The sequence below is a fragment of the Callorhinchus milii genome, unplaced genomic scaffold (genome assembly GCF_018977255.1).
Source record: "Callorhinchus milii isolate IMCB2004 unplaced genomic scaffold, IMCB_Cmil_1.0 Scaffold19, whole genome shotgun sequence".
Lineage (NCBI taxonomy): Eukaryota > Metazoa > Chordata > Chondrichthyes > Chimaeriformes > Callorhinchidae > Callorhinchus > Callorhinchus milii.
This window is the reverse complement of record NW_024704760.1, coordinates 1,506,476-1,528,413: the sequence shown is the minus strand read 5'-3', so window position 1 is coordinate 1,528,413 and position 21,938 is coordinate 1,506,476. Positions and strand designations below refer to the sequence as shown.

Here is a 21,938-nt window from a genome sequence, read left to right as displayed (position 1 = left end):
AATCCACCTTACAGTATATTCTTTAAGAGAGAAGTACACAATTTTTGGGGGAGGAGAAGTTTGCAGGACTATGGGGAGAGCGCGGGGGAATGGGATTGATCTGGAAGCTCTTTTCAAAGGGCCGGCACAGGCCGAATGGCCTCCTTCTGTGCTGTGTAATTCTACGATTCTATATCCTGTGAAGCACTTTGAGACGTCTCAACTACGTGATAAGGCACTATATCAGATGCAAGGATTATTATTATTATTATCATCCTCCCCGCTCCCAGATAAAATCAGTCACTCGCATCAAGGCTGTTTGTGGGACGTCACTGTGCACAAATTGGCTGCCGCCCACAAAACACGCAGTTACTACACTTTACGGAAACTTGCTTTACGGACGCGCTTTGAGACACTTGGCATAACAGGCGCTGTACCAAACGCAAGTATTAATATAATAAATATTATTTGTGTGTGTATGTGTGTGTGCCTGTGTATCGATGATCGTGTGCAAGTGTGTCAGAGTGTAAAAGGACATCGAGTGAGACACCGCATCAGTCTCGGATGTAGAGAGAGATGTCAACAGTTAAATATCTTGCTGGCTACTTGCACTCTCAAACCCTCATGTGACGGGGTGGTGGGGGAGAGAATGGGCGTCTTTAGGATGGGGTGGGAGGGTGCGTGTGCAGGGTGGGGGCCCTGAGGAACTCAGCAAGAAGGCAACGATTTTTGCTGTGTGGAGAAGGGGGTGGGTGGGAGAAATAGGAGGAGAAAAGCGGAGGGGGGGGGGGAACTCAAACAAAAAGCGCTGTGCTTTCACAGTGTGAGGGCATGCAGTGGTTAGCTTCAGAAAAAAAAATCCTTTGTCCTCCACTGAAGGCATTGCCTTGCGATTGCAGTAATGGGCTCCAACATATCACTTACCCTCCAGGATGTAATAGGATTCATGAGTGATCCCAGAGATAGCGAGTGAGTGTCAGCAGGTTAGTTAGTTTGGGGAGGGGGTGGGGGGGGAAATGAGCGGAATCATAACCAGGCCAATCGTGCCCACACACACGTGCGTTTCCCAACAGAGATACTGAGTATCTGGCAGGTGAAACACCCTACCCGATTCCTCCGCACCTCCCCACCTCTCCTTTTTCAGGGGTTTAAATAAACTGTGGTGCTATTTGAGATCAGACAGGTCAGTCATCACCTATCGGGGAGTGGGGGGGGGGGGGGGAGAAGATTGCAGACTATATACAGTCAATCCACTTTACAGTATATTTCTGTGAAGCGCTTTGAGATATCGATGACATGATAAGGCGCCATATCAAATGTAAGGATTATTATTATAATTAAAGGGATCTCCCCCCCCCCCCACCTTCCCTCTGTGCGAACGAAGCATGAATCTTTCGAGCACCATGTCTCTCTCTCTCTCTCGTCTCTCTCTCTCTCGCACCAGTTATCCTTCTCTCTCTCTCCGCACCGGTACACATCACTCAACATCCAATCCAGAGGCGAAAGGCAATAACAGGTCCTTTAATCTCAACTCACAATGACACAACATCTAATTTGGCTTTCTCCCCCTCCCCTCCTTCCATATTCCCCCCACCCCCACACTCACCCCCACCTCTCCTATATTCCGCTAAGTCTCTGTAGTGTCTGAAATGGACATTAAATTGACAAAGCAGCTTGTAACAGGGGTGGCTTTGATCCACTCCCTCTCAAGCGTCTCACACCCAACTCGCCCACATACATTGAGAATCATTCCCCCACAACCCTGAGACACAGAGACACACAGAGAGTGTGTGTCTATGTGTGTGGGGGGGGGGGGGGGGGGGGATTAAATAGCCCCAGATCTCTGGCTTATTTCTGAATGCCCTCTCCCTTTTTCTCTATCCATCACTTGGTTCCAGTATCACAGTCTCTGCAACGAAACAATGTACTTTCCACCTGAAACAGAGAGACACCAAACACACAGTCACACACACTGTCCCGAGTCTGGGATTCAGGTTCCAACCTTCAGCATCTCTCTCAATCCCGTCCATAAGGGGGGGAGAGGGAGAGGAGAGGGGGAGGGAGGGACAGGGATGGAGGGAGGGAGAGACAGGGATGGAGGGAGAGACAGGGATGGAGGGAGGGAGAGACAGGGATGGAGAGAGGGAAGGAGGGAGGGAGGGAGAGACAGGGAGGGAGGGAGGGAGAGACATGGATGGGGGAGAGGAGTGAGGGATGGAGGGAGGGAGAGACAGGGATGGAGGGAGGGAGAGAGGGATGGAGGGAGAGACAGGGATGGAGGGAGGGAGAGACAGGGAGGGAGAGAGGGAAGGAGGGAGGGAGGGAGAGACAGGGAGTGAGGGATGGAGGGAGGGAGAGACAGGGAGTGAGGGATGGAGGGAGGGAGAGACAGGGAGGGAGAGAGACTGGAGAGGAGAGGAGAGGAGAGAGAAATACAAAAAAAAATCACATAGCCAGAAAATAAAAGCCCTCCCACACACTCACACTCACACCATCTGCAATTCTCCCTCTAACCCCAACACACCCTCTGCAGAGCCATCAACACAAAGTCTTCTTTTTTTAAAAAAAAATACTCAAACGTCTCGTAACCATTTACGCATAAAAGCTACAGAATCCCGTCCCCCCTTTTTAGACTGTACTCACCTGGAGTTTAAGATGCAAATAAATAAAAAAAATGTCTCTTTTTCCACCACCCCCACTTTTTTTCCTTCCCTCTCTCCCCCCCACCACCATCACCTGCCCCCTCTCTCCTCTCCTCTTCTCTCCCCCTCCCCTTGTCCTCCCTCCAGGGTGGGATGAAGCGATCAGCTTTTTGCATAGGATTTCTCTGCTCTTTCCATTCCAACAGCTAATAGCAATGATCACACACACACACAGCAAAGCCTCTTCCGGTTTGTGAGGGGTAGGAAAAGGGGGGGTGAGGGTGTCCAAGGACTTTTAAATGGCAGAGATGACTGGGGGAGACCTGACGCCTGCTGGTAAACCACAGGGCTGCAACAGCAGCAATGATCACCATCATCATAATAATAATCCTTGCGTTTGGTACAGAGCCTTATCCGCACCTTCGAGACGTCTCTCAGCGCTTCGCGGGATTATACCGTCGAGCGAACCGACTGGGGATTTTTGCCGGGGGCCGAACGCGGCAGCCGACTGCGCACAGCGGCGTCCCCCGCAGCGCAGTCGTGGATTGAGTCGAACGGAGTATCATTGTTTATTTGTGAAGGGAATTATTACTCCTGGAAAAGGGGTCGTCGGTCGTCTGGCGTGTGGAGCAGGGAAACCGGCCTAAGCTTTCGCCCCTGCCTGGGTATCGAACCTGGGGAGGTGGAGAGAGCGCGGCATTATCAGAGGTGGCGTCCTTGAGATTACGCGTTAGACCGAGGTCCCCGTCTGTTCGAGGGTACGATAAAGATCCGGTGACACGATCTGACAAGCGAAGGGAGTCCCTGGCTGCTTGTGTGACCCAGCAAAATAGCTGCAAGCCTTTCCCAACCAAATCACAGCCACACAACATGCTACATTTACATAGCGCCCTTCACGCAGAATAACGTCTCGGAGGCTTCACTCTCCACTCCCCTTTCGACGGGAATACCGCAAAACTCTCTTGAGGCGTTTCAGCTATAAAATTGCATCTTTTTTTTTCCCTTCCTTATGTGTGCGGTTCGCGAAGAGCGATGGTGAACCATCGGCTGCCGGTCAGAACGAGGCATAAAGGAATTTGGCACAGACTGTGCTGTACATCTGTGCTTTGCGTGTCAGAGAGGACGCGATAGGCTGTGACAATACTCACGGGGTTACTGTAACACTGGGCAAAAATAACCTAGTTTGACTTTCAGTCAAATGCGTCTGGAGGGCATTTGACTAGAAGTCAAAGTGAGTTGGTTTCCCAACTGAGCTTCTTGGCACCTTGTCCTCTGAACGCTCTTGACACGTGTTGGAGCAGGTTCAAAAATAGTACAGCACCTTAAACGTTAATAATAATAATAATAATCCTTGCATTTGATATAGCGCTTTTCACGTTGGGAGGACGTCCCAAAGCGCTTCACAGAACATACTGTAAAGTGAATTGACTGTATATTTGTGGGCGAACGCGGCAGCCAATTGCGCACAGCAATGTCCCACAAACAGTCGTAGATTGAAGTGACCAATTTATTATTGTTTTGGGTTTTGGAGGGATTATTATTAGGCTCTGTGTGGAGTAAGGAAACTTGCCCAAGGTTTCGCCCTCTGCCTGGAATTGAACTCAGGTCTCTCACTTGCAAAGCGAGTGCTCTAACCACTGAGCTACAGGACTCCAGGCAGTCACCTTAAGGCCATAGCCATGAGAGGTAACTGACCTCTGAAGAGACGCAAACCTTCAAACAAAAACCCTGATGAGGCTCTTGCTGTCTGCATCACGACGTGTTGGCCACCACTGTCCCCTGCTGGTACATCAGGGTACATTTCCCAACCCGATGATATCCCATCACTGCACTTCCTGTCCCAACTTTTCATCCAAAGGACGACACAAGTTCAACCATGGGTTGGCTCCCCCCCAACACTGCACCGCCTAGCGTCAGCCTGGGCTTGACAGCTGCAAAGATGGGAACCAACAGAGATGAATGAATACTCCACGCCCTCGAAACCGAGTGGTTTCTGTGCTCGGCCGGGGCCGGGTGGGCTGGGGGGAGTGGTGGGTGGGGAGTGGTGGGGGCTGTAGACAAAATAAAAGGTGGACGAAGGTGCAGTCAAACAGGAAGGACTTAAGGCTAATAATAATAATGATAATCCTTGCATTTGATATAGAGCCTTATTACGTCATTGAGACGTCTTCAGGTGTGACCTAATGTAAATAAATATTGTTTACCATATTAATCAACATTGATGCCCAATGTAAACCAGGCACGTAATTTGGCCCCAGAGTCTAACCATGAGATTGCCACCTCGCCCGCCCTCACCCCCACCCCATCACTTCCTAACCCCTGCCCTACAACTCACCCCCAGTTTGTGAATAATTGATCCATTCTGTGGCTGCAATGGATTTCTGTGACGCCAACGTTATGTGTCACAGAATCAATCGGTGTCACAGGGAGCGGTTCCTGCCCATCATCTGACTTTGGCATCAACGGATTTACTTGGTCGCTGTGTTTATCTGTTGTGTACAGGCGTGGCTGTGGAAACTCTGAGATAGGCAGAACCGTCAGACTGTAAAAATATCGGAGTGTTGAAATCTTTCTCGTGGACCTTTGCACATTCCCAGCACTCCGCGTCCAAGTCAAATCCTCCTACACAAGGCATTGGGCGCAGTAGTTAGTGCTTCACTCATCTGTGTCACTGCCTTGAACTCCAGGAACCGTCTTCTTCACCTCTGGACCTCACTCAGCGACCGCTACTGCTTCTCACTTTCCTGAGGAATTGGATACAAGATCAACAGTGCTGACAGACACCTCCCTCCTTCCACCTTGAAAGGTATCTGGTTATTTTTTAGAGCAGTGAAGTCAAGTGAGCTGTTGTTTTCACAATAACCGGCTGACTTTTTCTGTGTGTTTGCGAGGTCGCTGTGACTATTTGCGGTTTTGCTGTGACAGGGGCTTGGCACTGAGAGTGAGCAAGTGATAGAGAGAGGGAGAGAGAGAGCAATGGAATCAGGGCCAGAGACGTAGACCTTTAGATGAGACATTTAACTGCCTGTTCAGAAGGATGTTAAAGATCCCGTGGCCCTATTCGAAAAGAGAAGGGAGTTTCTTTCTCCCATGGTGTCCTGGCCAACAATCCCCCAAATAAAATTGGTCACTCGTTTCATGGCTGTTTGTTGGTCGTTCCTGTGCGCAATTGTGCTGCCGCATTACCCCACAGATACCCAGTACCTCCATTTCATAGTAAAACCCGGGAAGCTCTTCGAGACGTCCTTCTGACGTGATGAGGCCCTGTACAAAATGCAAGAATTGTTATAAATATTATCGTTATTATACCCACTTCCTCTTTTCATTCCCACTGGCAATCTGTCACCCCATTTGGGAACTCAATAAAATTGAGTGCGTAGAGTCATAGAACGTTACAGACCAAAATATTCAGTCCATCAAATCCACTCTGGTATTTTCCTCCCCTTGTGCCCTCTACCTAACCCACTCTCCCGTTGCCACCTTTCAAATTCCTCCAGTTAAGCAGAGCTAAGAATTAATGCAGCAATTTAGTAAGAGTTTTTTTTTACATTTTTCATTTCCCCTGAATTACTGTGAAAGGCTGGAGTGGTGGTGACCTTTGTAATCAATTAGTTACCAAAAAATGTATTATTTGTTACTGATAAACACCTGGATGGGAACTGGAACGAGTTTCCTGGTGTGATGTTAAGGTGCTCAATGATTAGGGGAATCATATCACCTGACTTAGCCCCTGGTACTAAAATACTGTCTCTTTCGTTTAACCTATTGATTACAAATATATTCAAATTAAAAGCAGGGACTGGGGAGATTGATAGGGTGAAGCTCTATTCCATTTCACTCATGACTCAGCCAACAGAAGAGTCTCTCATCCAACAACAACAACAATAACTTGCAATTATATAGCGCCACTCACACAGGGTAGCGCCTGAGAGCTCTTCAACACCTTGGGTGTTGGCTTTCCACTCATGACCCACACAGCAAATGCTGTTTCCACTGGCGGGTGGGTCGGTAACCAGAGGACATAGATTCAAGATAATTGGCAAAAGAACCAGAGGGAAAGATGAGGAGAATTTTTTTTTTTTTTACGCAGTGAGTTGTTACAACTTGGAATTCACTGCCTGAAAGGTTATGGTGGAAGCAGATTCAATCATAACTTTCAAAAGGGGTTGGGATAGATATCCTTGAAAAGAAACAAATTTGCCAGGCTATAGGGAAAGAGCGAGGGAGTGGGACTAATTCGATAGCTCTTTCAAAGGCAAAATGGGTCAATCAATCCATGGCTGTTTGTGGGACGCCGCTGTGCGCAATGGGCTGCCGCGTTTCGCCCACAACGTACAAAGTCAATCCAGTTTACAGTACATTCTGCGAAGCGCTTTGAGACGTCTCAGTGACGTGCTAACGCGCCATATCAAATGCAAGGATTATTATTATTTAGTATTATTATTAACAAAACGGCCTCCTTCTGTGATGCATGATTCTATGATTCTGTTCTATGATTCTATGATTGATGACTTCACCTCGCGATTTGAAATGATGTCCCTTTTTTACTGGGTAAGGTGCAGATGGCTGTATCCCATCCTATGTTTGCTGGGTGTGCCCCATGATTTCATTGCTGATTTGTCACCTGTACAAAACTCAAAGAGATCCCCTGTGAGCTGACGTTAGAGGGATGAATTACGAGCATTGATTAGAAAAGTTAAGACAGAACAGCCTTGACAACAACAATAACAACAACAGCAACAACAGACCTGTAGCTCAGTGGTTAGAGCACTTGTCTCGCAAGCAGTGAGATGACCTGGGTTCAATTCCCGGCGGGGTGAAACTTTGGGCAAGTTTCCTTACTCCACACACACGCCTCTGTTTACCCGGAAGTAGGAACCCAGTTGTTAGTTGACTGGTGGATGTTTTTTCCGGGGGTAATAATTCCTTAAAAAGAAATTGGTCGCTTGCCCACAAAATACACAGTCAATTCACATTACAGTATAATCTGTGAAGCGCTTTGAGACATCTTGAAGACGTGATAAGGCGCTGCATCAAATGCAAGGATTATTATTATTATAACAACTTGTATTTATATAGTGCCCTTCGACTCGGAGCGATTAACAGTGACCGAGGCTCATGCCAAGTTGGGGCGGGGGAGGGAAAAGAGACATTTCAGAAGGGGACCTTATAGAGGGATGTAAGATTGTAACTGGGATTGAAGATGTTAAACCAACAACAACGCTTTACGTTAAAGCGACAGGTCAAGCAAATGCTTCCAAATTAAGAGTTTTCCACAATCCTGACCACTGCAAATTTGAAGACAAATGGTAAATCCAAGTTGTTTTTGTTGTCTCGCACGCTAAAACTGCGTGGAATTGGGGGCTTCTGAGACCTGTACAAGGATATAGCTGGTAACGGGAGGGGGTGTGTGGGGGGAAGGGCAGGTTCAGGCTCTGCTGTGAGGGGCTCCATGGGCAATCAATAACAACAACAACTTGCATTTATATAGCGCCCTTCACACGGGGTAGGGTCCCAGAGCGCTTGACAGTGGCGGAGTCTGACCCCGAGCCAGGGGGGAGAGGGAGGGGGGAGGTGACCGCAAACACGATCAAAAAGGAAGGTTTTTAGGCGGGATTTGAAAGTGGGGAGGGAGGGGGCGAGGCGGAGGGATTGAGGGAGAGAGTTTCAGAGTTTCGGGGCGTAGCGGCTGAAGGCACGGCCGCCAATGGTGGTCGAAGGGCAATCTCTGGCTTGAGGTATGAATAACACATCAGCTAATCTATGGAAGCAATAAATAGCAGTGAGATGAGCGAATCAGTACATGTTACGGTTACTGCAACACCTCTCACATAAGGAGGAAGTCTTTATCAAGGTCTTTCACACCTTCCAGCGCCTTGGGACGTCCTCCCGACGTGAAAGGCGCTCTATAAATGGAATCTTGTTGTTGTTGTTGTTGTTAATATCGAAGCCTTAATTTGGAAGCTGTTTTTTCTTACAAAGAAACCGGCTTCCAAATTAATAATAATAACCCTTGCATTTGATATAGCGCCTTTTCACATTGTTGAGACGTCTCAAAACGCTTCACAGAATATATTGTAAGGACGAATTTAGGAATTTTCCACAATTCTGACACTTTTAAGACAAAACGGTCTTTCGGGCTAAGACCAGGTGGAATTTCAGGCCTGGTGTGCACTGTGACTGTCCAGGCAAATGAAACAGACTAAACCTCCCCCTTAGGGTGGTCCATTGAAGGACCCCAAGGCTGGAAACATAAATATAAATAATCCTTGCACTTGATATGTAGCGCCTTATCATCACGTCGCCGAGCCATGTCAGAGTGCTATAAAATGCTGTAACATTACGGAATTAGCACCAAGTCATTTATTGCGCCCCACCGAAGTGAACATTGACTTGTTAATGACTCCTCATCAATCATTAACTGGTCCGGGTCTTCTCCCGCACCCATGAGTGAGCGAACGTCTCGAGCTCCAGTTCCTATGAGCCTGAGACAAAAACAATTCTCATCATGAAGCGTCAGCAAGTTGAAGATTGAGAGATTGTCTCTCCCCAAGCGATGGTCCCTTGGAGATAAGGTCAGTCACCCAGTGTCAGACTGGACAATAGGCTCGCTCCCGTACACCTGGCATTGGGAGCCGGTTTGAGAGATAAACTACCTTCCTATCAGGGCAGTGGATCCATCACCACCACTGTTCTCTTTATTGGCAGAGCCCTGCACTGCACTGAATAATAATAATCCTTGTGTTTAATAGAGCGTCTTCGAAACGTCTCAAAGCGCTTCACAGAATATACTGTAAAATTAATTGACTGTCAATTTGTCCCACGAACAGTCGTGGATTGATTGACCAAATTTTTCTTGTTATTAATATTTTTTTTAAAAAGGGAGCTATAGAACATCCTGTGTCTCTTGTGACTGGGGCTTCACTGATTAATTGCTTTCTTTCTCTCTGTTTTCTCTTCTTTTACCGTAACTTTGAAGTTTCCTCTCTCCTCCCTGCGCATCCTGCCGGCCAGGTAGTTTATTAATGAGAAGAGTGTTATTTTTACACTCTCCTAACCTTCATGCTTAGCTGCTCAATAACGTTGCAGTGTTTACAGTGAGTCTGCCGTGTGGAACATACAAAGCTACGGTAAAAACTGTGCATTAGTACAACAAAGATCCAGGGTGTGTGTGTGTGTATCTGTACTGACTGTGTGTGTGTGTGAGTCTACATTGACTGTGTGTGTGTTTACACTGACTGTGTGTGCGGAAGGACAAAGTGTATCCCATTCTCTTAATGTCTATAACAGACTGTACTCGTACCAGCTGAGGGCATAACAGGAAGGTATTGTCCCAGCTCTGCTTCTATATATTAGAATAATAATACCAAAATTGATCACTCAACTCCCACGGCTGTTTGTGGGACACTGCTGTGCGCAACTGGCTGCCGGGCTTCACCCACAAATTATACTATCACTCCATTTCACAGTATATCTCGTGAAGCGCTTTGAGACGCCTGAATGACGCAATAAGGCACTATATCAAATTCAAGGATTATTATTATTATCGTTATTATTATAATAGTATACTGGAGTGGGAGTGAGTGAGTGGGTGGGTGGGTGTGTGAGTGTGAATGAGAGAGGTGACATTGGGCAAAACATTGTCAGAGAGACAACAAAATAATGTATGTTCGGTTCATTTATTTTTCAGGTTCACAATCAGCGGGGACAATGTACGGAGATTATGATACCAGACACCTTCTAGATTATGGGCAAAACCAGAGTCAGGCTAAGTACGTCCATCCCTAACCTCACATCTCTGAGACTAAACTGGAGACATTTGCCTTTTATACACCGTGTGACACTGTGCTATAGTATAAGCAGTTATAACACGGTTTGTTGTAAACACGGGTTGGCTTACAGAGGAATGGTGATTGGATACCATTTACACTCTCGAGCGCCACACAGGCCAATCCTGCGCTAAAAACAGGCAATTTCCAGATCATCATGTCACTGCCAATACTGCCATCCAGTGCCTTGGGACGTCCTCCCGACATGAAAGGCGCTATACAAATGTAATTTTGTATTGTACTGTATCACTTCCTGCTCTCTCGAAACCTGTTTTAATGTAGTGTTTTTTGAGCTTTGCTATTGGTCCTCCTTACCCCCACCGTGCTTTAATTCGCGCTGAATAAAGGCCGAGATGTAGATAACAACGGACCCAACCTTTGTCCACATAACTTGAAACATTTTTTTTACACTCTCTCCTTCTCTCTCGCTCTCCCCAGTGAGCTTCCTCCTCAAAAACCTCAATTCCAGAGGACAAACAGTGTGGGCAGACCCAGTGCCAAATCCATCTACCGTAAGTACTCGGGCCTCGGGACATGGCTCTCTGTTTAAGAACTCAGGGTCAATCAACACGGAAGAGTTGCCTGGTCTGTACTGTAATGTGGGCAGAAGAAATGACTGGGTGGAAATTTCCATCATCTCATCATTTCACACTGACTCTTACTCAACAACAACAACAACAAAAGCAACAGCTTGCATTTATATAGCGCCCCTTCACACAGGATAGCGTCCCAGAGCGCTTGACAATGGCGGAACACGACTCCAAGACTGTCCTAAAATTGACCTTTGGAACTCTAAACCTATGTCCTCTTAATCCACCCTCATAAGAGCGTAAGAACATAAGAATTTGCTAAGCGATAGAAGACTAAGGTCCATCCAGTTCACCTTCCACCAACCTGGCAGCCACTTGACATGTCATGACCCAAACTATACACCGCATCCCGAGATATTGTTTCCAAAGAGAAATTTATCTAATTTGTTCTTGAAAGGGACCTGACCTGCTTCCAGCGAACCCCCACCCTCCGACCTGCACCTGTTGGTACCCTAAGTGTTCTAATCTTTCTCTCTCTCTCTCTCTCTCTCTACATTGCAGGGCAACGGAAGGAATATGCACAAAGCCTCAATTCGATGCAGGATCTCTCTCAATATCGAGTCGAGGTTTGTGGCCAAAGTCTTTTTTAAATCCATTCTATCATCTGAAGTGAAGTCCACATATTCTCGGTGACATGACCTGAGTGCAATGGTGCAGTGTTACAGGCAATATTATAGTCATGACTGTCAAAGTGCAATGTCAGAGTGCTCTACAGGCAGAGTGCCATATCACCACTCCATTATAAAGAGAATGTGGAGCTCTGTAGCTTTGTGGTTAGAGCACTTGCCTCACAAGCGAGGGGGCCTGGGTTTGATTCCCAGGCAGGATGAAACGACAGGTAAGTTTCCTTACTCCACGCACAACTGTTTATGTAGCAGTAAGTGGTTGTTGGTCGATTGGCCGATCGCTTTTCCGGGAGCAATAATCCCTTCAAAAATAAATAAAAATAATGATAATAATTTGGTCACTCAATCCATCACTGTTTGTGAGACGCTGCTGTATGCAATTGGCTGCCACGATTCGCCCACAAAGTATAAAGTCAATTCACTTTACAGTATATTCCGTGAAGTGCTTTGAGACGTCTCAAAGAAATGATGTATCAAATATCAAATGCAAGGATTAGATCTAGCCCTGGTAACTCAGATTCACACTTCGATTAGGTCAAATATATCAAATTCAAGGTTACTGCCCATGTTTGATCACTATTAACCTGAAGCCATTTCTATCCCAGCACCTGATCACCTGTGACCTGGATTTCAAGGATACAAGGACATTGGACAGCTGTATCTCCAAGCTTAAGATGCTGGATGCCAAGGGCAGGGTCTGGGGGCAGGACATGATGATGCAGATGAGTGACAGCTTCCTCAAACTGTCCGATATAGAGACAAGGGTAAGGAGCCCGGGGGAGAACTTCTCTTCTGTGGTAATGTCACTAATCGCTGAGACCAGGTGGGGGTGAAGGGGTCCAAGGCTGGGATCTGCTCCGTTGCTGGAGCATCAGGGTTGGGATTTAAGGGTTCAAATGCTATTGGATCTCATCATCATCATCATCCATAACAACAACAGCAATAAATTAAATCTGTATAGAGCCTTTCACATCAGGAGGACTTCCCAAGGTCCAGGAACCTCATCAGCCACTATGAGGTCAATAAAAATCACAGCAGAGGATTGGAATGAAGATGCCTCACCATCCCATTTGATCCCAAACTTCTTTGATATCCACCCTAATCATCTTCCCAATGTAGCATCAAACTGTTTCTGAAATGAATCCACTAGGATCTAAGGAACTGGGGTGAAAGTTCCTGTGTCCCTACATTGCTCAGGAGGGATTGACTTTCTTGTTGTTTCTCTAGGATGAGCTGGAAACATTCAGCATTGATGCAGTGTACGACAGCCGGGCGATATTAAACAGCTGTATCTACAACTCCGTGCTGGCTCTAACCATCAGGGACTCGAGGAAATCCCTCGTTTACCTATTCCAATGTGAAGAAGTCTCTGTGAGTATACCGGTGTTTCATGTTTAAAGAGAGACTGGAGAAGCTGTGGCTTTCAGCATTAGAGCTGAGTAGGTTAAGGGTTGACCCGAGGTCTTCAAAATCGCAAAGGGTTAACAACGACAACAACCAATTACATTTGTACAGCGCCTTTCACCCCAAGGTGCTGGACAGTCCAGGGTTTGCACCCAAGGTGGGGTTTGGAATCAAGAGGGGTGCAGAGCAAGGGGGTGGGAGGGTAACCGAAGACACGGTCAAAGAGGAAGATCTTGAGTCGGCATTGAAGGAGACAAGGGAAGGGGCCAAGGGGGAGGATTCCAGGATGGAGATCCAGCGGGTGGGGGCAGAAAGACTGATGACCCGACTGCCGATGGTGGGTCGGGCAGGACGGGGGACATCGAGGAGGCCGATGGCTGCTGAGGGGAGGGAGTGGACAGGTTGGTAAGGTGTTATGGCTGCGGTAACTAACAATAGATTATTTCCACTGGTCAGCGTGGGGATAGCAGGAGAGCACAATCTACAGATAATCATGAAAGGAATTAGAGACAAAATGTCTGTGTTATTTTAGAGCGTTCAACCCCTTGAGCCCCATCCCCGTCAAAGCCAACCGTTCAAACATTGGCCATGTTTTACAAACATCATTTCCTTTTATACAACAGGCCGATTTGATTGACATGGCCATCAAGAAAATCACGAAGGGAACGAAACAGGACCGGGGAGATCAGGGCACGTTCAGGTATGTGGCAGAGATTCCCGGGCGGGACGTAACCTTAGACAACTTTCCTTACTCCACGCACACCCTCTGTTTACCTAGGAGTAAGTAGGAACCTGGTTGCTAGTCAATTGATGGATCGCTTTCTGGAGCTAATAATCCACCCCCCCAGTCCCCCCCAAAAAAAAATTTGGTCACTCAACCACCAACTGTTTGTGGGGACACTGCTGTGCGCAATTGGCTGCCGCACTTCGTCCACAAAATACACAGTCGCTACACTTTACAATATATCCTGTGAAGCGCTTTCAGACGTCTCAACGACGTTATATCAAATGCAAGGATTATTATTATTATTATGCTCTGTAAAGAGAGGCATTTCCTCCATTCAATTTCCTCCCCCACCCATTAAATGCTATTGAACACCATGTCTTCTCTCTGGGATGATTACAGAAGTAACCTGGACAACATGCTCACTCAGCCCGTTCCCTCGCATCACATGAAGTCGGGAATGCCCCCCCCGCAGGATAGATGGTCATCCTCGGGCTACACCACCCCAGCCATGTCCGAATACAGCAGCTGGGCTGGCCCCAACTCCAGGGCCCCATCAGAGCATGGTACGTAACCTCTGCCCCACCAACTAGCACCACTGCTTCTTACTCCCTTGTCCCCGAGAGCTCTTAACCTGACCCTTTCTCTTCCCCCAATAGGCTCTGACAAGACGAATGTCAGCACATCGAGTTTTAACCTACGACGGGATATGGTGAGCAAACTTTGGTCACTCAATCCACGACTGTCTGTGGGGACGCTGCTGTGCGCAATTGGCTGCCGTGTTTCGCCCACAGAATACACAGTCACTCCAGTTTACAGTATATCCTGTGAAGCACTTTGAGACGTCTCGATGACGTGATAAGGCGCTGTATCAAATACAAGGGTGACTATTATTATTATTATTATTAAGACACCGCTTTAAGAAAAAAAAGCAAACCTGATCACATGAATAGCATTGCCCTCCTGTTATCTCTTTTCCGTATAATCTTAACTGCGTCAGAGCTTGATAACCACATTCCTAATCTCGTCCTTTGTCCTGTATATTGCATTGCATTCATCCGCCAATATCTAACTCACTTCTTTTCCACAATCCAAGCTGTTTCAAGCCAACAAACTAAATCCAATTATAAGTGGGTTTCACCATTAATCACCCCTAAGCATTAAATTTATCTCTCCACACACACACTTTGTTGTTGAAAGTGAATAATAATAATCTTTGAATTTGATATAGCGCCTTAACACGTCTCAAAGCGCTTCACAGAATAGACTGCATTGACTGTATATTTTGTGGGCGAAAGGACATCGAGTTGACGCTTTAATTTGATGAGCTCTGACCTCTCGCCTCCCCTCCCCACCTCTCCCCCCTCCCAGGAAATCCTGAATCACGCTCTGGATGACATTGAGCTGTTTGTCAACAAAATCCAGCAGATCGTGGGCTCCAACAAGCAAAAAGAAGAGAAGAAGAAAAAGAAGAAACCGAAAAAAGGTAAAGGTGACGTCCCGATGAACAGCCCCAATCGGGACTCACTCAAACTGGTTCCTGATCAGGTTCAAACCACACAAGAACCCGTCTCCCACCCCCACCCGCCCTCCCCCCAGTCTCTCACATGGGAAAGCTGCGGATGACTTTCCTGCCCCACACCTGATGTTGGGGCCAACCTTCGGCTCCGAGCTGATAAATAGTCAGCATTCAAAGGACAGCGAGGCTCATAGGCACACAGGAACAGGAGGAGGTCATTCAGCCCCTCGAGCCTGTTCTGCCATTCCATTAGATCGTGGCTGATCTGAACCTCAACTGCATTTATCTGCCTTTGCTCCATATCCATTGATACCCTGACCTAATAAAGAATCTATCACCCGATCTCGGTCTCGAAAATTTGAATGGATTCAACATCCAGATCTCACAGAATCTTTCTCTCTTTCAGGGAGTTCCCATCTACCCCCAGAGGCTGAGTTTGTGGATTTTCTTCAGAAGAGCAAATACGTCCTTAATTTACTGGTGAGTGTCCCAGGGTGGATGTGAACACACTCTATATCAAATTTAAGGATTATTATTGTGATAAAACACAAAGCAGTGTTGCTAACGACAATGATAGCAATGAAAAGAGGATCTCGGTGTTAATGCTGGAGCTGCGAGCGGCACTGAATATGCTTTTTCTCTCTTTAGGGCAAGCTTGATGCGTACCTAAATAATCCCAGTGCAACCGACCTGTGTCGCGGTTTGTTCCAAACACTTAATTATGTAAGTACAGATTCACTCTCCATTCCATGCTCTATACACCATATCGCCATATCCCATCCTCATCCCTTAGAAAGAAACAAAGCAGTACTTATTTCCCCAGAAAGCTATTAACAGTTACAGAGGGACTACAAGGAAAGAGGGGAGAGGCCAGGACTTGTTTAAGGAGATAGCTTGTAAATGGGAAGATTGAAGAAGGACGGAGACTCTGGAAGGTAGAGATCAAATGGGCCGAAATGTTTTCTTTACCTGACCCTCTCTTATGACCTGGTGTCCCCCATTGTGTAAAGAGCGACATGGTTTGTGGGGACGTCGCTGTGCGCAATTGGCTGCCGCGTTTCGCCCACAAAATACACAGTCAATCCACTTTACAATATATTCTGTGAAGCGCTTAGAGACGTCTCAATGACGTGATGAGGCGCTATATCAAATGCAAGGATTATTATTATTATTATTATTAAGAAGTTATACATCCCTCAAGTGTAAATCTGTTCACAGGTCCTGAAACATTGTCCGGTAGTTAATCTGGAGCAGAATGTGATCACCCCTTTCCTGAAGACGACAGCCATAAATTTCCTTCAAAGAAGCCTAAACACAGATGAGCAGCAATTCTGGATTTCACTGGGACCGGCCTGGAATACCCCGAGGTAAACCGCAGAGTTAACGTTAAACATTAAACCCACTGCCTGTTTCAGGCACCCACCAAAGATCCCACGATACCATTGGAAAGGAGGAGAAGGGAATTTCTCCCGGTGTCCTCTCTGTGTAAATTGGTTATATATTCATGATTGTATGTGAGATCTGGGCGTGTGCATACTGACTGTCATCTTTGGGTACAACTACAGTCACTACGCTTCACAATTCCCTGAGAAGGGCTTTGAGGTGTTTTTGTTGATCGTGGCGCTGTATCAGGTGTGAGAGAGTTATTATCGTTGCTCTTAATATTAATAATACTATTTGTTTTAAAAAAATGCAGGTCAGACTGGCAAAATGGTGACTCCTTCCCAGGATACATTCCCAGCTTCTCCGATGGCTGGCAACCCCCTTTGAATCAGTCCGGGAGATCCCCAACCCCCAGCCGCTTCTCAACCGACGAGAGAAGGGTGAGGAAGAAGTTTGAGAGAGAGGGTTGATTGAGGGAGGGAGGGACTTGCAGCCGTCTAACTCTGGGGCTATTCTATTCAAGTAATCAAGAGAAAAGCAGCTCCCATCACACTGAAAGATTCAGGGTCTACATTAAACTTTCAACGCTGTGTTTCTCTCTCTCATCAGATGGAATCCCCCCAGTACCCTCCCTTGGAAATGTGAGTATCCACCTGACACGGAGTTTGACTGTTAATTACAAGGCCTAAAAGGAACAAATTGCAAGGCTATGGGGAAAGAGCGGGGCAGTGGGACTAATTGGATAGCTCTTTCAAAAGCACGGTGGGCCGAATGGCCACCTTCTGTGTTCTAAGATTCTATGTTTGGCAAGTGTTTCCTCAGGACATCCCACTAACAATGGGGTCCCCAAAGAGTAAGTTGATAGCGTTAACACAGTCCTTGTTAATACCTTTGAGGAGATGTACAGTGTAAGGTAGAAAGCGAGGGGCGTTGTGTGAAAGTGACCGACTGTGAACGATTGACCATTTGTCATGACAGGTCCCAGAACATGCCAAAGCAAGCCGTGGCCATGTATGACTTCACAGGGAGAAACTCGCGGGAGATCAACGTGTCGAAGGGAGATGTTCTAGAGGTACGTGATGGATAATGGTGCAAACCAATGGCCAAAGAATGTCTGAGCCTTAAGAATGTTATCCCCTCCGATCCACCCAATGCTGTTTCTGCCCCATCGTCCATCACCCACCCCCATGCGGCGTTGCTCATCCATTGACCACCCCCACCCCCCAACCCCCCCACCACTCTCAGTCACGCTGCTTGTCATGTTCCAGGTGTTAGAGGCTACAAAACAATGGTGGAAGGTCAGAAGCTTGAGAGGGGAGATTGGTTACGTACCATGCAATATCATGGAGCCAGTCAATCATGGAGCACAGTACTCACCGGTAAGCAACTACCCTTTTACCCGTTTGTGGGTCTTACTCCCGGCTACTTTACGTAAACTGTTACCTTGTAATCATTAATGTCCACCTGAAAAGGCAGACGGGAACTCAAAGGATGGGTTGTTAAACCGAGGTTCAGTCTGTACCGTTCAGGTGGACGTTAAAGCTCCCACATGGCACTGTTCGAAAAGAGAGGGAAGTTTCTCTCTCTCTCTCTTCCGGTGTCCTGGCCAACAATCCTTCAAATAAACTTGGTCACTCGCTCCATGGCTGTTTGTGGGATGTTGCTGTGCACAATTGGGCTGCCGTGTTTGCCCACAAAATACACAGTCACTCCATTTCACAGTGAATCCCTGTGAAGAGGTTTGAGACCGTCTTCCTACATGATAAGGCGCTATACCAAATGCAAGGATTATGATTACCGTAGCTGGCTGCAAACAATATGCCTCTCTCCAATGTCGGTACAAAGCATAAAACCATAGAAATTGACCGCCCAGAGTGAGGCCATTTGGTCTGTTGTGTCTGTGCTAGCTCTCTAAAAGAACCGTCTGTCTAGACCTGGTATCCAGATTGTTCCACATGAATTGGCTCTGTATGATTTGGTTTTGCCTCTGTTTTTACCAGCACCATGAATCCCGGAGATTCGGAGATAGCCATGCTGCTGGAGTGACAATACATTCCAGGTCCAACGAGGTGAGGGCTTGGCTCCAATCCAAAGGCTATCGACCACTGTAAGTACAGCTGGGATCTTCTGCCCTCGCAAGCCACATCACTTTTAGCCACTTGTACATCCATCTCCGTCTGTGAACTGAAAAGCCAGACCTTCCTCATCTTGTCTGTCTCTCACCTCTAACTCCTGCCTCTCTCCGTCATGCCCACCATGCTGGGGACTAATCTATGGTCACTAATATGGCTGTTGTCATTATGAATCCTCCCCGTTTGTTCCACCTCTCTCTCCCCCGCTCTTGTCCAATGTGCTCCTCGCTCTTCACTGCTCTTCCTTGCTCAGCTTTGATTCTTTTCATTCTTCATTCTCCGTTGGGTCGAGCGCCTCGTGTTGTGTGCGGCAATCTCCGCAGTCCCCTCGCGAGGAACGTTCTTCCCAGGTTCTTTGTTCCTCCTGAGCCGTGCTCTTCACCCATCCCCATTCCTTCCACCTTTTGAGTTATGCTCAGCACATCGACAGTAAAACTCGCATCATTCTGAACCGTATGAATCATCTAATCGCGTTAAGTCATACATCTGCACAAGTCCCGTTCAAAAGTTTAGAGCCTGTGCAAGTTTGACATACTCATACTTTGCATAAGTTCATATTAAATGTGCAGTCCCAATTGATACCTTATGTGAGGTTTACTGTATCTTCTTCCCTCCCCGCAGCACTGTTAAGTCTTTTGGAGTCCTCTCTGGGTCAGAGCTGCTGAGTCTATCTAAACAAGAATTAATCCAAGCGTGCCCTGAGGAAGGAGACTATGTCTACAGAGATCTCCACAGGGGGTGAGAATGCGTGAAATGATTCAATCTTTCTTTATACATTTTTTTAAAAAAGTATAATTAAAAGCATAATTGCCTTAATAATAATGATGATCATAATAATAATCCTTGCATTTGACATAGCGCCTTATCAAGTCGTTCAGACAACTCAACGTGCTTCATAAAATATATTTTAAAGTGGATTGACTGTGTATTTGGTGGACGAAACCACGGCAGCCAATTGCTCACAGCAGTGTCCCACAAACAGTCATGGATTGAGTGACCACGTGTTTTTTTAAGGGATTATTACCCCGGGAAAGCAATCCGCCAATTGACAAACAACTGGGTTCCTACTTATTGCTCGGCAAACCGAGGCGTGTGGAGTAAGGAAACCGGCCTAAGGTTTCGCCCCGCCCGGGATTCGATCCAGATTCCTCTCGCTTGTGAGGCCAGCGTCCTAACCAGTAAACTACAGGGCCACTCAGCCTTGGCTGAGTGTCAGGAGGGAAATGAAGCCCGGCTTTTATCTGTTATCAGTTCTGGTTTGCTGCCAGGTAATGAGCCAGACAAAGAACAAAAGGGCAAACCAGAACAGCTCAGCAGCAGAGTCAGCAACACAAAGTCATGCACGTCATATAAAGATAATAATAATAATCCTTGCATTTGATATAGCGCCTAATCACATCTTTCAGACGTCTTCACAGAATATATGTAAAGTGGATTGACTGTGTATTTTGTGGGCGAAACATGGCAGCCAATTGCACACAGCAGCGTCCCACAGTCGTGGATTGAAGTGACCAAATTATTATCATGTTTTATTTTTTTTCGAAAGAATTATTACCCCCGGAAAACCGATCCGCCAATCGACTAACAACCGAGTTCCTACTTACTGCCATGCACAATTAGCTGCTGCGTTTCGCAAGGATTATTATTATTACTGCTGCTAGGTAAACAGAGGAGGGTGGAGTAAGGAAAATAGGCCAACATTTCGCCCTGCTGGGAATCGAACCCAGGTCTCTCCATTGCGTGGCGAGTGCTCTAACCACTGAGCTACAGGACTCCACTAAATAAACACTAAACACAATAACAATAAACACAAAGCGTAGGTAAAGTAAACCCTGAAAAGCATTTAACCCCCTTTTTTTCTTTGTTTCTTTACAGATAGTGAGGGAGCTGGAGACAACCAGGAGCAATGAAACAGGCAGAGGTTGTTTCGCAAGGATGAGGGGCGTAAAGTGTGGAGTGTTTCAGAGTGCGTCGCTCGGGATAATTCATTCACGTTATGAAATGCTGCAAACTATCTGTATATTTAATGTCTGTATATTTAATGTAAACGTGTGCATTCTCCCCCCGCTGACCGCTAGGTTTTTATATTAGCTCTGTGTAAAAAAAAGAAGTAGCAAATTTTGCCCCCACTGTTGTGAGCCATTTGGGGTACAGGTGTGTTGCGATGGCCTTTGTACATGAACCTCCTAATCACATTACTGGTGTAAGGAAAGAAAACCTCTTTCTATTTTCAAATGAGCTCCACAAATTAACAAATTAAACTGCTTCCAAATTCCTGACTGTACAACGCCTTGGGACGTCCTCCCGACACGAAAGGCGCTATACAAATGTAATTTTGTATTGTACTGTAAGGCTAAATTTAGAGGAACTTTCGCCCCAAAATCCTGGCACGAGTTTAAGTTTGAAGACAATCAGCTTTAGTCTAAAGGCTAACGACCGTGAGAAATTTCCGGCCACTTGTTTGGCTCTCCTGAAATGAGGTTAAAACAGCATTGCGTTGAAGAGAGTGTTCGGGAATCCAAAGTGGCCGATGGTATTAACAATGGCCAGATCGTGACGAGTAAAAGGATGTAATTGTATTACTCTACACTGTGGCTGATCATGTGGTAAGATGTACAGTAGAGCGGTAGAAATTACACGTGGGGTTACATTTCCTCTGGTTGTGTCGCAATTCGGAGTGCCCAGAAATTGGCCAATTCTTTAAGCCCAACCTTAATTTGCCTACAAAATCACTCAGTCGCTCCACTTTACAGTATATCCCGTGAAGCGCTTTGAGACGTCCCTCCTGACGTGGAAGGCTTTGTACCAAATGTTAAGCTGTATTATGATTTTGAAGTCGCTTAATTTTTTTTTCCATTTGTGAGTTTCTTTTACATACGCACACACACACACACACACAGAAACGGGGGCTTCAAAGTTAAGACTGAATTCAACCGTTTGCTAAATGCTGGACCTGCTTTTAAGCGTCACATAAATAGAGTCAATCTAGAGTCAACCCTGGTGACATTTACCCTCAAGGCAGAGAAAGCCGTCGGGAGAGAGACAAAGACAGGAAAACCCTTCGGCCGTCTGTGCGGAGACCACGTGCCGCCAGTGAATTTGCAGAGCGC

At 46.6% G+C, this 21,938-nt stretch overlaps 1 protein-coding gene across 2 annotated transcripts; it reads left to right on the top strand.

Annotated features, from left to right (window-relative positions):
- The first annotated feature begins 5,124 nt into the window (after positions 1-5,124).
- On the top strand, positions 5,125-21,098 carry LOC103182538 (epidermal growth factor receptor kinase substrate 8). Of its 2 annotated transcripts, none has more exons than XM_042342192.1 (20): positions 5,125-5,427; positions 10,312-10,393; positions 10,889-10,962; positions 11,542-11,606; positions 12,272-12,430; positions 12,894-13,037; positions 13,694-13,770; positions 14,197-14,360; positions 14,454-14,506; positions 15,166-15,280; positions 15,720-15,793; positions 15,962-16,036; positions 16,532-16,680; positions 17,010-17,136; positions 17,306-17,337; positions 17,675-17,768; positions 17,965-18,075; positions 18,697-18,803; positions 19,450-19,566; positions 20,704-21,098. In XM_042342192.1, exons 2-20 carry the CDS (start codon positions 10,332-10,334, stop codon positions 20,705-20,707), a joined length of 1,803 nt encoding a protein of 600 aa, XP_042198126.1. In that variant the 5' UTR covers positions 5,125-5,427; positions 10,312-10,331; the 3' UTR covers positions 20,708-21,098. The 2 variants fall into 2 exon arrangements, with proteins under 2 accessions (XP_042198126.1, XP_042198127.1); XM_042342193.1 differs by lacking the exon at positions 5,125-5,427 and adding an exon at positions 9,089-9,196.
- Positions 21,099-21,938: the final 840 nt, after the last annotated feature.